Raw genomic sequence first — 16,767 nt, forward strand, 5'->3', positions numbered from 1 at the left:
AAACAAGCAGAGGGAATGAAAAGGGTATGAAACTAAAGTAAGAAACCACAGTAAATCAAACCTAATCTTCAATTTTCTTGCCAAAGGTCCACAGAAATAGCACTGATAAAAACTAAAAAGAAGAATCAACATTGTATTCTATTAATAAATAATCATATTTAAAATTTCTTTAGGAATAAACACTGGGACAGCACCTTAAAAGGCTTCATTCACACACAATGACACAGATAATAAAAGCAGGAAACAACGGTCCAGGTAAGTTTGGTTAATCAAGACGGCGTCGGTTTCTGAGTAATGTATGTACACCACATCAGACTGAGTCAGTTCTACGATTGCAATAATAATCATAATACAAGTTCATCACTATAAATAGTAGACGTTCATAGTATTCTAAAACCTAGGTACAAAGTAGATGTTGCGGATAGACAGCTAAGATGAGTTCAAAATATACATAACAACATTATTACTACAACCCCTAGCTACAGATGCACAAAAAATTCATCATCATCATCATCATGGCAAACCCAACACCACAACATCAAGCTGACTTCCAAGGAGCAGTGGCTAGTTTTCCAAAGTCATGTTGGGCACTTTGAACTCGTTCACTCATATCATCAAGATGAGACTGCAACCTAGAAATCTCGATCGCCTGTATCTCCTTTTTCAATTTTGTTGACTCTAGTTTTTCCTGCAACTCACTTATCTTCTTTTTTATCTCCTCTAATTCTTTATCTAACTTTGTATTCTCACTAGTAAACTCCATTACCTTCTTTTCAGTTTCTTTTATTTCATTCAGATTTTCTTCTTGCCCAACCTGAAGTGAAAGCAATGAATTCACACGATCTTGTAGCACTGTAACATCAAATCCATGCTTCTCTAAATCCACAAGACTTTCCAAGGTGCTATCAAATATTCTTCTAGAATCATTAAGTCGCAACATGGAGATCTTCTCAAACAAACCTGCAAAAGTTACCATAATACCAATAGCTGATCCTTCACGATACTCTTCTTTAGTTTCACATAAAGGTTGAAAATGTGGATTTTGGGGCACTATTTGAAAAACTTCCATTGATTCAATTGTACTCCAAATAGTTGACTTCTTCACAAATGGTAACACTTCATTTTCTACTGGCATGGTTCCATTTTTGTTATGATTTGCAGAAGATTCAGTGACTCTATCAATCTGTCTTTCTCTAGCCTCATTCAATCCATTGGCAGTTCTACCGGAGGATAATCCTAGACAGAAGACAAATTTTTTCAAGCAAATTACAACAAACAAGAAAACATTAACTTGTTTAAAGTAGCTAACTTTACTCTTCAACACTTAATTCTACCAGAGGATAATCCTAGACAGAAGACAAATTTTGTCAAGCAAATTACGACAAACAAGAAAACATTAACTTGTTTAAAGTAGCTAACTTTACTCTTTAACACTTAATTCTACCAGAGGATAATCCTAGACAAAAGACAAATCTTGTCAAGCAAATTACAACAAACACCAGAATATTAATATGTTTTAAGTAGCTTACTTAATTCTTCAACACTTGTAGAGTGCATCCCTCCAATCCAAGTTGATAGAGGTTGATCATCATCAGTTGGGTTGTTGGATACTACAGCAATGGCCATATCAACCTCTTTTATTGAAGAATCAATCTCGGAAACTTGAGCCACCCTCTCTCCAGAGATATCTCGAGAAACTACAAAATAGATCAACCTTAAGCTCCACAGAATTTAAGAAAGATATCTATAAAGTATAATTACAACAAATAAACAACTGCTTTCATTGAAACAGAGGATGCTAAAAATGGGAAACAATAGAAAAACAAAGAACATGCCAGAAACAGACTAATCTGCACTATTTAAAAAATCAAAATGTATATCTATGGCAACACAATTTATCTGTTTGACAAATTGGGAAACTGCATCGTAATTGTTCTTTACTAGTACCAGCAATTGCACGGGGATGTGTATCAAACCCAGACCCCATGGCATCTGAGTTCCCTGCACCATAAGATTTGAAAAAGGATGGTCCATTTGCAGGGTGAAGACCTCATTAAGTCAAGGATAACAACACTAGATTCAATTGCTGGGCTGACACAGGAATAGAAATGAAATCCCATTCAAAATACCATTCTTTTCCTCATTGGGTACTAAGAGACTTCTTAAATTCTCTTTTTACTTCTAGGCAATGATAGACTTAATGAAAATTTGTTTGACCACAGAAAAGACTGGAAGACTCTGAGTGCCCCACTACCCAAAATTTGCAGATCTATTATTTCTAATGACACCACTGGAGGTTCAAAGTTTACGGTTTCACTCAATTTCTTCCTCTCTTTGATGGAAACTCCTTCAGTTCATTTGAAAGTTCCTCTTTCACCAGTAAAGGAACTCTGCTCCTATTGTAACAAAACTTGCATATCACTGGGTAATCAAGAGACTCCACTATAACTAATATGTTTCAGCATAAACATAACAGGAAGATGAAATATTTTTTATATTGCAAGTTCTTCATACCTGCAGATTCCACCCTTCGAAGTGTATGCAACTCAGTTTCACTGGTTACATGATCTTTTACTCCAATTTCATCAGCAGCAACTCCAGCCCTTTTGTGATCCTTACCTGCAGAGAATGTAGCAAAGTAGTCTCTAAAAAAATAAAATAAAGGCAGCTAGCCTTCCAATCATTTGCTTAAAATTATCATATACCGTCCTCTGGTGCCCCGGGGCTTGTGATTACTAATTTACGTGGTCTTCCTCTTTTTCTTCTTTGGCTGCTTCCTCCTACTCTTGGCTGCTTATGTCCCACATTAAAAATAAATATAAAAAAATAAAAACATCAAATTTAGAACTACCTGGTCAAGGAACAAACAGGATTAAGGCAAATTATTACAAAGGCCTTTCATTCCACATTTAATAGAACAACTAAATCAAGACCCAGGCTAACATCACTAAACCAAAACTAGAAAAATCAGAAGTTAGCACTGTTAAATCTAATTTAATTTTTTTTTAAGAGTTGCAATCTTATTTAATTGTTACAACAGCAGATAACAGCATACCTAGAAGACAATGTTATGGTTAAAAAGAAAAGGTTATGAACAAATGGGTTCATAAGATACATCATTTCCGTAAAATTTCCACTATTTTATTTTTTTAATTTCAGCTGTGAAATTGTTTTTGACAAGCGACTGAAAGATACATACATATGTATCAAACAGAAATACTTCCATCATGAGGAGGCTATCACACATTATGTATGGAAGCAGAATAGTAGCATTATGGAATAGGAGTACAGCTTATCATTTTGTTTAGTTTTATGAACCTTTGGGTTCTGAGAAAACTACTCCAGTCTTGTTCACTTTATAATTTTATAGAGCATCTTTACTAGCTTGATGAAAAGGGCTATCACTTCTTATTCTAGCAGAAAAACAAAAGGGCTAACACATGTTAGGTTGATGAAAAGAATATGCAAAAGCTTTTTTTTTTTTTTTTTCTATGTTTTAGATGGAAGCCTTGAGAAGAAAAGGAAGAAAATGCTCAAATATTGCTTACCGTGCTGTTGTCTCCTTCTGAATCATTTATATTTTTTTTCTGGTCCCTAATTAGCTTCAGTGATTCATTCTTAGAAATCTGAACAGAATTTCTAGCCTGTGTGCCCCTTACACCCTTACTAGCTTTTAACCCTAAGATGACACGGGTTTCAACTTCTTCCTCTTTACGATCATTTTCATTCAGTTCTTCAGCATTAGCCACTTCTGTATCAGTCTCCTTACCTGAAATCCTTAAAGCCCCAAGTTAGTTATAGAAAGACAACAAATTAATGAAATAAACATTACCAAAACTGTATACCAGTGGCAGCAGCTGGTGACATTTTAACATGGAATTTTGTTGGTCTTCCCTTCCTTTTTACAAGATCTATTGTTTGGAAGTCAGCTCCAAATTTCTGTTGCTTAGTCTTCTGTAGGAGCAACAAAAAAATATCATGAAAAGTTGAAGGGAAAAATATCAAGATCACATAGAAATTGAGCCCTGGCTCAAACATAAACTTAAGGGTCCAAATAGTCATCATTACCCAAGAATAGTAATAATGACAGAAAAATCAGAAAATAGTCATTCAATCTAGTGTACTACAAATAGCTGAAAAACATCTCTTTACTCATAAAAAATCATTGCCATCATGAATCATAACAGCACCAATTAAATCTCAGTTACTATAATATTAGGTGAGGGAGGGATACTTTTCTTAAAAGTTTCAGGTAAGATTATGCAGGCAGATCCCCAATCCTTGCACAGGATATAGTTTAATTAGAGACAACTATTAAGTAATAAAGATAACGTAACATTAATATGTTGCATTGATGGGAGATTTGAGTCTACACCCTTTGCTCTAAAATCATGCAACTAATGGACCCAATCATAAATCAGGCTGCCGTAATTGTTATGTCAATGTTTACAAATTTCCCTTCATCAAACTTTGGACATATAAGACCCAATAAAGTTTGATGTACAAGAAGTACAAAAATACGAAGGTTTCAACAGAGAAATATAACTCACAATTCTCTTTCCAAGATATGGACTCTCGATTTTAGCAGGAGGCTGATCAGCCATCACAGGTTTCTTCAAGCGCCTAGTTCCTGTGCTTTCCGCCTTTTTAGACATAAAATCAGATTGTTTGTCCTCAGTTTCATTCGGCATCTCTTTTATATGAGATGAGGTCTCTGAAACATTTCTTTCAGTCAACATTCTGTTCGGACGTGATCGCATGATAGAACCATTAGAGTCAGACAGCTTGATCTTCTTCTTGCTTGGAAAGGAATAAGACGTAAAATCCTCATGGCAGGGACTTGACTGCTTCATCTGATTATTTCTTATGTTGGTAAAATTAGGTGTTTTATCTTCACTGTTATCCTTTGCAGAGCTTGAACTGACAAATTTCAAAGCTTGCTCAGGGTTGTTGGCACTAGTACAAGCATGCCCCAACTGTTCTTGATTACCAGAAGCTATCAAGATTTCCTGAACCAAAAACATATTATAAGCTACCAACAAATGAATAGAACTAGTACTAGGTTTTTTAGATGGATCTAAAATTAACCCAAGCACATCATTAACTTTCCAAAATATAAGCATTTTTCCACTGTAAATTACATGAAATAGAGTCTCATTTGCTTCTCTAAAGTGTGGTGACTTTTAGAGCAAAATAAGTAATACAAAGAACAAAAAATAAAAGGAAAAAAGGACCTAGAAACACTGAAAGTAGGTATAAGCACTGTTTACAAAACCAATGCATGTAAGAGAACATAACAAAGTACAAATATCAGCAAGTGAGGTGCTTAATAATTTTCTCAAGCATGATCAAACAACTAATTTTCACAACATTTTTTCTTTTTATCTTCTCAAAATAATTACATCTGAATTTAAAAAGAAATCTAGAGGATGTTGTTTTTCTTGTAGGCCAAAGCCATCATTACAAATAGATAAAACACTCCATAAAACAGCTTGGCAAACCTAGAACATGAATTGAAAGCTAAACACAGTACCACCAAAGCACATGATTCTAGCCTTTTAAATCCATGAAAACTAGCGTGAATGCAATAACTGCTTAGAAAAACTCAAACACTAAAAGGAACAGAACAATTCATATAAAATTTGTGCCAAAATAAAATGCAAAAAGAGAACATGAGGTCCTTCAGAACAAGTCCAATACCGCTTAATTGCAGTGATATAAAACAATAACAAAGAATCATATATTTATATATAATTTTTCCTACCTAGTATAGCTTGACATATGCAGGTAAAATTGAAGCCCTTAATAGCAAAAAATAGATAAACCCGAAAAAAAAAAAAAATTTTAAAAAAACTAGTCAAGAGAAGATTCAATACCAACCAATCCAACAAATTGTTATTAATTTAATTTAATTTATTTTAAGAAACAAAGAGATAACAACTATAACAAACAGAAAGAAGCACTAAGGACTATAGATCTTGAGCCCCATCCGCCACTATCCTCCCACAATGAAGAGAAAATTAAGAAAAGATGATACCTTTGATTTACTAATCCACTTGCCATCAGTCCATTCCAAATGAGGCCTTAATTCTGAATGACTAAATTCTTTATCCACATTTCCATGCTTAAAAAAGACATTGTACCTTCCCTCAGGGAGAACTTTGGTAATCACTCCAGCCCGCCAACCAAAACCATAGGATGTATCAACTTTTTCCAGCAATTCATAATTTTTGTCCACGTAGCGAGGAGGGGTAGGTCGGATATGCTTGGAATCCAGATTAACTTTTACCATTCCAGGTTCATCACCAATCATTTTGTTTTCATACTTGACAAAGAAAGTGCCATCCTCATTTTCTTTAATGATGATTGCAGGGAACCAGACATCACGTAAGTTTTCTAATTCGTCAGGATTTACTTCTACCGCTGTCCCTGGGCTAAAAACGGATCCTGTTGATTGCTTTAAGAAATAAAACTAAAAATATATTATTACAGACAAAAGTCACTGGTTTACATATATCACGCAGAGAATCAAAATGAAAATATAGATTTTAAGGCTTGAGGAGATAACATATACAACAATTATTAATACTTAACTGTTAATTGAAGAACAGAATCTTAAATTAAAAAGATAGCAAGATTACCATTGGTTTAGGTAGGTACTGTGTGCTTCAGGAAAATACTAAACTTATGCTCTAAAGTACATTTCAGAAGATTCCATTCGGTATCCTAAATAAGTTAATGGTGCAAGACCATCAATAAGAACGACCATGTAAATACTAAATGTAATAATAGAACCCCAGAAAGATCAGACCATGCATAAGCAGAATCAAAGAATTAACCAGGTAACATAAGTGAATCAAGCTGACAATTTGACTATCATTCTAATCTTAACAATAATCCTATACACAGCAAGATGTTTCCTTTAATAGCGATTAACATGCAATGCATCTATCCACCGCCTATGCAAGGTTGGCACTTATCAATACCAGACGGATTACTCATACTTGAATAAAAAGTACTTTTGAGGCCCACAAACACTAGTGAGAAAATCATGCCAAATACTATGCGAATAAAAACATGTAATAAAACCCATTTAAAATATTACATTAGGTCAAAATTTACAAGCCCGCCAAGTTATTTCTTCCAGAAACTCAAACTCCCTCTTTTTTCATCACTCTTTAAAAAAGTATAACGGTAGCTTGACGTACCAGCTTTTTGGGTCGGACCCAGTTACCGTTAACCCAAACCCAACTAAGTCTCAAATCTTTCTCTTCAAAATCAAGAACATCAGGTGGGTTATCAAAACAAACCCTGAGTTTCCCGTCATCAAGAATCTTCCTTACAGTACCAGTCCACCACCCATCTCGGTAATTGGCATCAACTAAGTCGTTTAACTCAAATGGCTTCTTCTCAGTCGTTTTTTGAGGAGGCAATGGCCTTACATAAGCTGGGTCAACGTACTCCGTCAAGGGACTGGTGCCATCATCAGCAAGCAAGTACTTGTACTCAACCAGGACTTTCTTACGTTTCTTGGAAGCAGATTTTGGTGGGGACTCAACAAGAGTAGCTCGGTACCAGGCGCCTCTGAAACCGTCCTCGTCGCTGGTGACTTCAATTTCGGTACCTTTGGTGAAGATGACTGGGTGCTCGGACTCCGAAGTTACCATTTTCGTTCCCTCTGGGCAGAAAACCCTGGCCTAGGGTTTTTGTGCCTTTATTTTCAATTTTCACAGCTTTGAATGAAGATAATTTCTTTTTTTGTTTTTTAATTTTCTTTTTATGTGTTTATTTTTGTGGGTTTGGCGGGATAGGTTGGATTCTTCGGTAATTGAGTGGAGCGGAGTAGAGTGCCCTTTCCTTCTTTTATTTATTTCTCTTAAAATCTATGAATTTAATGATAAAAAATCGTTATAAATGATTTGATAACGACAAATAAGTGAAAGGGGAAATAATTAATCTAATTTTTTTAATCATATTATAATTTTATATATAGAAAAAACCCTAAATTAATACCTGTTATGTCTTCCTAAAATAGTTTTGGCATTTAATCTTGTGATACAATTTAATTCTACTATAAATATGAGATAAATAAATTATTTTTATAAAAAAAATAACAATAAAATTATATATATCCATTTTAAATATATAAATATACACATATTTATATATATATTATTATATAATTAAATAATTTCAAATTAATAATAAAAAAATAACACCACCATATTTATCATTATAAATAAATGAATTTTGGAACTAAGTAAAAAAGCCTTTTCTTCTTTTTTTTAAATTTCAGTAAGGATATTACGGCATCGAAAATGTGGCACTGCTAATGATGCCATAACCCCACAGCCACAAAAGCAGTGTTCGTACGTTTTTCAAACGCCCCCAGAACTTCTAAAAATAAAAACAATGGCGTCCCTAACACCGGCAAGGCAACCACAAGTGCAGTGATATCTCCGATAACTCCAATTTCAACTAAGTTACAACAATTTCCAGGATTTAAGAGCTTGTACATCGAGTCGAAGCGCATCCAAATTCGATCTCACCCTCCAAAACGTTGACTTGGTACTCCAAGACCTTCGTCCTTACTCGATCGCTGATGGTGGAAACGTTGACCTTGTGTCAGTTGAAAACGGTGTCATGAATGAAACGATTGTTCAATAGGATTAACAACTTGTTTGTAATTGTTTAAATTTTTACCTAGGTATATGAGCGGAAGAAAGGAGGTTGACAGATGCAATTTTTTTCTTAAGAAAACTGACTTAATCTGTCATGAAAATTGAGATTAAATTGATGAAGAGGAGCATGCGGAAGTTGTCTTAGCTTAACCACAACCATGAATATGAAGATGGGAATTAAACTGAAAAAGAGTTTTTGAGTACAACATCAATTGATTACTTCTAAGGATCCCCTCCTTACAGTAGAAGTAATGAAACCGTGGCTTAAAGAGAGAAATTCAGATATTTGCCTAACCAGACTTGTCCTCTGAATTAGCAGCAGCCATTACTGATCTGAGCCAACGAGCTAAGTTAATGAGGAATGGCGTGTAAACAAAATAGCAGGTAGCTGTCCAAGTAACCAATCCCTGCACACAATAAAAAGTATCGAGATTGGCACTTCTGTGAAGCCATAAAGGATTTAAATTGTGGAAACAAAATCAATTACCTGGCCAAGGAAATATATATTTGCTTTTGGGTAATACCAAAGGTGAAATAGCCTGGAAAACAAGTATCAGACTAACCAGGGATTTGCTTGAATTATTTAAAGATAAGAGGAAAAGAAAGATTACTTCATTAGAGGTATCTCAGCCAGTGGGCAGGCGAGACCGACAATAGATGCTAGGGCGAAGCCGAGCCATGTCCTGTCCAGGGAAAACCATATAAATTCTGCCACTGCAAATAATATGTAGGCTTCTATGTTGTCTGCTGTTCCTGCCTTATAAAGTTCAGCACTCAATTCAATAAATACCAACAGAGCTCTGCATTGATGATTAAAAGAAAAAAAAGTTTCAAGGGATGATGAATGCTCGTTGATTCATACCGCGAATCCGAAAACTACTTCAGTCTTCTTTTTGGTTAGCGTTGAAGTCTTGCTATAAATTTTTTCCTTTTTATCCATGAACTAGTTGAACTTAAATAAAATGCAGTATTCAAAGTTAAAACTCACAGTAGCGAAGCGGCGGTTTTTTTCCAAGCTTCCCTCGGGAACCTTTGAAGAGGGTGAGGCTCTGTCATCCAAGTAGAGTTGGAGCAAACCGACAGTGCAGTAAAACAATCCCAGCAGAGACGGAACCTATTGACATTGAACAGACAACAACCAAAGAAATTGAAGAATTTTGATCTGAAGAAAGAAAAATGAAAGTAGATTTACCCAGATACTCGTGTGGAGAGGTCCGATATTAATTGACCCGTTTTCATAGACCACAAGATTCACCCGGGAATGAAGCCCATCAATAAGGGGACCCAGAAAGAAACCAGAGCCGAAAAGTGAGAGAGAGATGGATGGGTTGCTGATACTTGTTCTGGTTTGGTTTCTTAAACCGCAAGAAGTTCTAGAGCGATAATATTTTGCTTTTGCCTGAACACGAACGTTGACACGGCTAGTGGGAAGTGAATAAGAGGATCTCAAAGCGATGCCTAACACCTGCATGATTTCTCCTTGTCACTTTTTGTTTTCGAGATGAAGAGCGGCTTATTAAATCTCTACCACTCAAGATAAAGTGGTTTTTAAAGCTCCACATAAACCAAATATGTAAACTAATTATAAATAAAAAATATTTTAGAGGAGATGAATATGAATTTAAAAAAAAAAATACAGTATAGTTTTTAATTTTTTTTTAAATTTTTATTTTATATATCGCAACAGGATTGCTGAGATATATTACATGATAAATAAACAAACTTGTCGCTTCTAAGACTGGACTTAATATTACTGTTACATACAGCTGGCCTGGTAAATATGGTGAAGCTGAGGCAAGGTCCTGGTTTAAATCCTGCGTTGCTCTTTAACTTCAAGAATAATGAACTAAGCAGCAAAAATTAAGCCATTGTGACTTAAAAAATTATAGATCTGAAGCCTTAATTTTTCTTGGCCTTTTATGAGCAGTCGATGATGGAGCCTCTGATAACCTTCCAGGTCCCTGAAGAATTGAGTATCAAAGAAAGACTAAATTAAAATCATATGAAAATCTAAAGCTGGGGAGAAGTGATAGTAAAACCATTACACAACAGTAAGCATATGACATTGCCATGATGTACCTTGCGTTTCTGGTCCCTTTTGCCAATCCTTTCTCCTGAAATCCCAATAGAACTTTGAATTTAAAACTCCTAGACAACTGACTTACTTCAATTTAAAATAAGTTGAAGGGAAGACCAGGACGCTGACACCAATTATAATATTACCTCCAAGACTTGCAGAGTCTGGAACAAATGTTCGATCCTGATCCCCACCACGATGTGAACACTGTACAGAATCTAGGAATTACTTGAAGAATTTGACACTAGGACTAGTTCGCTAGAATGCTAACAGAACCACAAGCCTAGTTAATTGCAAGAGATTACATAACATTAATCAATCCACTAACCTTAGGGGTGTCCGGCATATCAATGTATGAACCATCACAGTAAGATGAACTGTCTGCCTCCTTGTATTGCAACTTAATGAAACACAAAAATTAAACATGTCAAGATATAAATGAAAAATAAACCATTGTTGTTATTCTATTCCAAGAAATTCTGAATTACCTATATTGCATCCAAGAACCTTGCTCTTATGCAACAAAAAACAATACGTAAAAATATTGAAAACCGATTGGCTCTGAGACAATAAAACCCAAAAGGAGTCAATAATTTCAAGCATTGCCATATTAAGAGTGAAATTTTGAATGGGAATAATGCTCAGCTCATATCATTAAAGCAACACAAGAAACTTAGCAATTAACCAGAAATCTCTATTGCAACAATCCTCCTCATAAAACTTCAGGTTAAGGACCTTCCAAATCCCTTTAGTACAAGGAAAAAAAAGGGATGATTTGAAAGAAACAACAAAACATTGCTATTACTTGACCCAGAGGAGATAATAGAGTACTAGAGAAAATATAAGCTTTAGCATATACTAAAATAATGATAATATAAACATTAGTTTATACAAAAGTTATGATATCACTTAATTTCCAAACTGTATGAAATTAGAACCTGAGAGAATAAATAAAATATTTTCATCATTTTGAATTAAGCCATATAAAACAGTCACATCTGCTGTTATCAAACCACAAAATTATAAGGACAAAAAAGGAACGGTCAATCAAGAAAAATAACCTTGGGTATTCATTACCTGCTTCTGAAGATTTAGTCGAGTCAATATTTCTTTTCTTAATTCAAGATGCTCTGCACAAACAGCTTTGGTTGGAACTTTAGGTTTCAAATTAACCTGTAAATGATACATCATGAGCTTAATGATCACTCAGTCATAATATTCACAAAATACCCTGTCAAGTGAGTCTACTCAGAAAATTTAGATAACATCGAACTCCAAGAAATATGCCCAAAAGACAGGGATCACATACTAGAAATCGCTAGAAATGATTAAACGGATACTTGAAGTTTTGATTTCTCATCAAAAAATAAAATAAAATAGAATAAATAACAGATAAAAAAACCTCAGTCAACATCCATATAACTCAGCTATCAAGTCCAAAATCTGCTTTATGAGAACCTAATGTGGTTAAGCACGCATTACATATGGATATGGTCATATCAGGAATATACATTGGCAAAAGTTAAGTCCTAATTTTATAATAATCTGATTGAAAACACAATGTCAAAATATGATTGCCCAAATTTAGTAGGAGAGAAACAATTAACAAGCTACAGCACTAGTGCATCTCCATAATTCAGACTTACCCAGAGAAGAACAGCAACTAAAAAAATAAATAAAAACAAACAGATCATAATGATAACTATAAAACGTTAATGTCTACTTACTATAGAAATAACACCACTGAAAAATAAATAACATAATACAGAAAGAGTATCTTCACCATAAACAGTTCAGGAAGCAGAAACAAACCCCAAGATCTTGAAAGGTCTGCCCAACCCGCTTGATAGTCCAAAGTCCTGCTGATGAGCTTGCAGCTTGTACCATCTGCTCAAGTGCAGAAGTCCTCAAATAAACCTTAAGCTGCAATTTTTTTAAATCAGTAGAATTTTCGTTGATACTTGGATAACTGAGATAAAAACTTCCAGAAGAGTCAGGGACTGTGGTTCCAAAACTAGAAATTGGGGACATCATGCTCAAATATTCCATAAAAATTGAAAGAATAACAAAAAACAAATTACTTTCACTAGTGCCTAGAAAAAGATAACCATATTTTTCAAAAGGAGGCGGAAAGAGGGAGAAGGTAGAAACTAACTTGGAACCAATTAATAGACATACCATGCGTAAAGAAGCCAAAGTAGAGGCACTTTCAGCCATAATAGAGGTTGAAGGTGCAACCACTGCTGCAGGAATCTGAACATTTAATGAACAGGATATAGTATCACCAAGTACAGCCTGGTCAGCACTTTCTGAGCCCACATGTGATGTAATAGGCAACTCAGGCTCTTCGGCAGCCTGGGTAAGCAGAAAGCAGAAAGCAGAAAGCAGATTTTTTTACTTCATTTGGAATTCAAAGCAGAAGTATTATTGACATTTCTTACAAGTACAAAGTTATAAACAATTCCAACTTTTGTTTCATGTGATACAAATACACATCTCCCTATTAGCTGTAATGCAAAACAGCATTGATTATAAGAAATAGGCATAACCACATATCAAATGCCAACACACCCGTGCAGCCATGCGTGACTCAGCTATTCTTTTTGTTTCAGCCAAAACCTGAAAAAAGATCTTGCTTATATTGTATTAACCAGTCAAAATTCACATCAGTGCTGAAATGTCAACATTACACAGTAACCAGTAAGAGCTGCAAGCAGAATAAGACCTCAGCATCTATATGCTCTTGCTGTTTTGTTTGTGATAGCACCATTGACAATGCATGCTTCCGTTCTTTCTCTTGTGAAACATTGTAAGGCTCCTACAAAAACAGAAAGGTCAAAAACTACAAACATATAGAAAAACATGGTATAGCACACCTCAAATCCAGAGAACCAGATAAAACCAACCAAATGTGACCAAAAAAAATTGAAATCATGACATTATAACAGTCAAGTAGAAACACCACTTATACAGCTATCATACCTTAACAAGAGGATGAACTGCAACATCTCCCAGAGATGGAGCCCTAGCAATCATTATAGCTTGAGATACTACAAAATAAGAATTTTCATAACCATAAAGAACAATCAAATAGTTTCTTGCAATCAATTGTCATGCGCTGTCCCCTGCAAACAGAACATAAGTGAAGTATCATATTAAACTATAAAACAATTAAAATAAATAAAGTGATATAAACAGTAAAAAACTAATATTAGTCAAGAAAACAGAAACAACTACCACTATAATAATGATCCTTTAGTTCCTCCACAGACCAAGATGATGGGAATCTGTCAGCTACAATAATGAAACGGAGATCAAACCTTTCACACAAGTCAAACAGTTGATCTGTCTCCTCTTTGGTCCATGTCTAATCCAACACATAGAAAAAAACTGAATATTAAATAGTATTGATAGGATATATGGGAATCAAGCATGAGTTATAATTCCCCTTCGAAATTTTCAACTTCATTTGATACCTACAGGATCTGTTAAATACTTTTCATACTCCTCATTCGTGTATTTGACAACATCAACAGACTGCAACATAACAAAAAACTAGCTGATTCAACCATTGAAACCAAAACTAGAGAAAGTAACTAAATAAGTAAATAACCGATGCAAAATTCTCCACTAAAGAAAGAGACCGATGATAGAAAACTTTTATACCTTTTATACTTGGCAAAAGAGTAGTCTGCTGTTGGTGGAATACCATTCACAACTCTGACCTGCTGAGTGAATAAAATTATAAGACATCTTAAACATTCATACCAAGGATTCTCAGGTTGCTAGCTTATGACAAAACCTTCAGAAATTAAGAAAACGTACCCAATGGTAAAGCTGCAAGTCATCTTTACGTGCAGAATTTGTGAAAGGAAGCCACCGCCAAGTAATCTGAATGCAAAAGATGATACCTTTTATAAAAGAAATCACATCATCATAATTTATAATTTAAACAACATCAAAACATCAATTAACACTGCCAGCCAACTTATACAAACATGTAGTCACGCCAAGTAAACACTACTTCAAATACTACCCAAGTTAACAGTAAAATTGATAACAAAAAGGATTTTGATACCAGACCTTCTCGTCAGATGGGGGTCCTTTTTTCAACAGAGAGACGTCAATGGATGGCATAAGCGGCGCCAATCCTCCAGTAAGCGCATAAACGTACGATGTACACGAAATTAGAAAAAGAAAAGCACCAAAAGCAAAAATGTAGCTTGACAACGGCATTCTGAAAACAGTTGGGCCAGCCACAATTGGTCAAATGCTGGGTGCGTATGGCGGTACACTGAGAGCACCTTTCAAGTCGGCTGAGAAAGAAAGAAAAAAGCATTTTACGCATAACCAAAAATATGTGCGTAAGTTACCTCACGAGAGATGCCATCCGGTTTCCTTTGGGGTTCCTTCTGGAGCCGAGATTTCTTGTCTTGTGTTAATGGTAACTGAGTTTTGGGTAGTCCGAGAATGTCTTTGGCGTCCATGTCGATCACCCCAAAATTTAGGGTTTAATCTGAACTGTGACTCTCATGAAAATTGATAGTTTTGATAAATTCATTGAAGGTTTCATGTCACTGGAAATGTCAGTTAAGAGCTTGCGTTGAAGACAAGATTTTGGGTTTAACAGGATTTCTCAATCAAAATCTTCGGTAAAATGTCAAAAATTAGGAAGTGTATAATTCGGCTCAAATTATAAAATTAAATTGAATTATTTAAAAATTGTATTTTGGTTTAACTTGCAAAATGGTTTGATTTGGATTAAAATTTTTTAAATCATTTTTTTTCAGTTTAGATTATGATTTGAATAATTTTTAAATCGAACAAAACCGTAAACTAAATAAGTATATATATATGATAAAATATTTATTTTACACATATAAATTATGTTTTATAAAACTATAATTTTATTAATTTTATTAAATAATATATATATATATATATTTAAAAATGAATGATTTTAAAATATTCAAAATATGATAGTCGAATTGTGTATTATATCGTATATCAAAAATCTAATTTATCATAACGTATATCGTATGATATGATATGTTTTTTAACGATAACAATAATAAAGTAATATAATTGACATGTTATCATTTTAAAAAATATCACAAATAGTTTTAATATTTTAAAATTTTTCATATATACCCTAATAAATTATCATTTTCTCTAAAAAAAAGTATTAATTTATATCAATAATATATATCATATCGTATAATACATATTATATCATATAATACGTTTAATATATCGTATTAATTTGATACATTTTATATATATATCATTTTTATCTGTATCGTATCGTATTATAAGATACGATATATATTATATATCATAAATATTAATAACTATGATTCAAACTATAATTTAAATCGAATCGAATTATATTTTTTCAATTTAATTTAAAAAATTTCGAACTTTTTTAAATTTGGTTTTAAAAAACCGTTAAACTCTAACTATACACACTTTTATTAAAAATAATAATAACTACCATACTATTTGACAGTTATCCTTCTAGAAGTCTTGCGACTGTAAGGAAATATTTTAAAGCTTTTATTATATTTTTATCCTATCATTATTTCAATAAATTAGATGTATTTAATGTGAATATTAAAATAAATATATATTTAATATGTATTATTAAATAATAAAATAATATATAATTATATAATAAAATAATTTATCCGTATATTTAAAAGTAAATATCTGTAGTAATATTTTTATTATTTTTGTTAATTTTGTTATTAAATGGGTGGGCCTAAAAACTCCACTTTTATCTTGGGTTGGTCTTGAGATATTGGGTCTAGAACACAACACAAGGATGGCCCGTCAGACAAACCATTTCAGCTCTTCTACGAGGAAACGGAACTGTAAAATTTGGTGTATTTGGTACCTGTTGTAAGGCTATAACTGCTTCTTATCAGTGTTGTTATCTCTTAATAAGACTACATCCTAGCAAACGGCTGAGCTTAATTACTATAGTCAACTCTTGGATATGGTGTGAAA

At 33.8% G+C, this 16,767-nt stretch overlaps 2 protein-coding genes across 4 annotated transcripts; both read right to left on the minus strand.

Annotated features, from left to right (window-relative positions):
- Positions 1-301: 301 nt before the first annotated feature.
- On the minus strand, positions 302-7,844 carry LOC123216772 (DUF724 domain-containing protein 2-like). Of its 3 annotated transcripts, none has more exons than XM_044637334.1 (9): positions 7,209-7,844; positions 6,038-6,472; positions 4,551-5,009; positions 3,846-3,954; positions 3,549-3,769; positions 2,706-2,790; positions 2,515-2,619; positions 1,530-1,697; positions 302-1,236 (listed from the first exon to the last, which is right to left on the minus strand). In XM_044637334.1, exons 1-9 carry the CDS (start codon positions 7,665-7,667, stop codon positions 539-541), a joined length of 2,739 nt encoding a protein of 912 aa, XP_044493269.1. In that variant the 5' UTR covers positions 7,668-7,844; the 3' UTR covers positions 302-538. The 3 variants fall into 3 exon arrangements, with proteins under 3 accessions (XP_044493269.1, XP_044493270.1, XP_044493271.1); XM_044637335.1 differs by having other exon boundaries at positions 6,038-6,457; positions 7,209-7,842; XM_044637336.1 differs by lacking the exon at positions 7,209-7,844 and adding an exon at positions 6,642-7,163 and having other exon boundaries at positions 6,038-6,457.
- Positions 7,845-8,840: 996 nt separating this feature from the next.
- Positions 8,841-15,331, minus strand: LOC123217035 (SWR1-complex protein 4-like). Its single transcript, XM_044637772.1, has 21 exons — positions 15,132-15,331; positions 14,842-14,928; positions 14,584-14,649; positions 14,426-14,483; positions 14,239-14,297; positions 13,996-14,125; positions 13,741-13,808; positions 13,484-13,576; positions 13,330-13,377; positions 12,937-13,113; positions 12,571-12,681; positions 11,836-11,931; positions 11,087-11,158; positions 10,905-10,965; positions 10,761-10,795; positions 10,446-10,642; positions 9,874-10,146; positions 9,670-9,795; positions 9,293-9,481; positions 9,169-9,220; positions 8,841-9,088 (listed from the first exon to the last, which is right to left on the minus strand). Exons 1-16 carry the CDS (start codon positions 15,243-15,245, stop codon positions 10,565-10,567), a joined length of 1,353 nt encoding a protein of 450 aa, XP_044493707.1. The 5' UTR covers positions 15,246-15,331; the 3' UTR covers positions 8,841-9,088; positions 9,169-9,220; positions 9,293-9,481; positions 9,670-9,795; positions 9,874-10,146; positions 10,446-10,564.
- Positions 15,332-16,767: the final 1,436 nt, after the last annotated feature.

Source organism: Mangifera indica, chromosome 5 (assembly GCF_011075055.1).
Source record: "Mangifera indica cultivar Alphonso chromosome 5, CATAS_Mindica_2.1, whole genome shotgun sequence".
Lineage (NCBI taxonomy): Eukaryota > Viridiplantae > Streptophyta > Magnoliopsida > Sapindales > Anacardiaceae > Mangifera > Mangifera indica.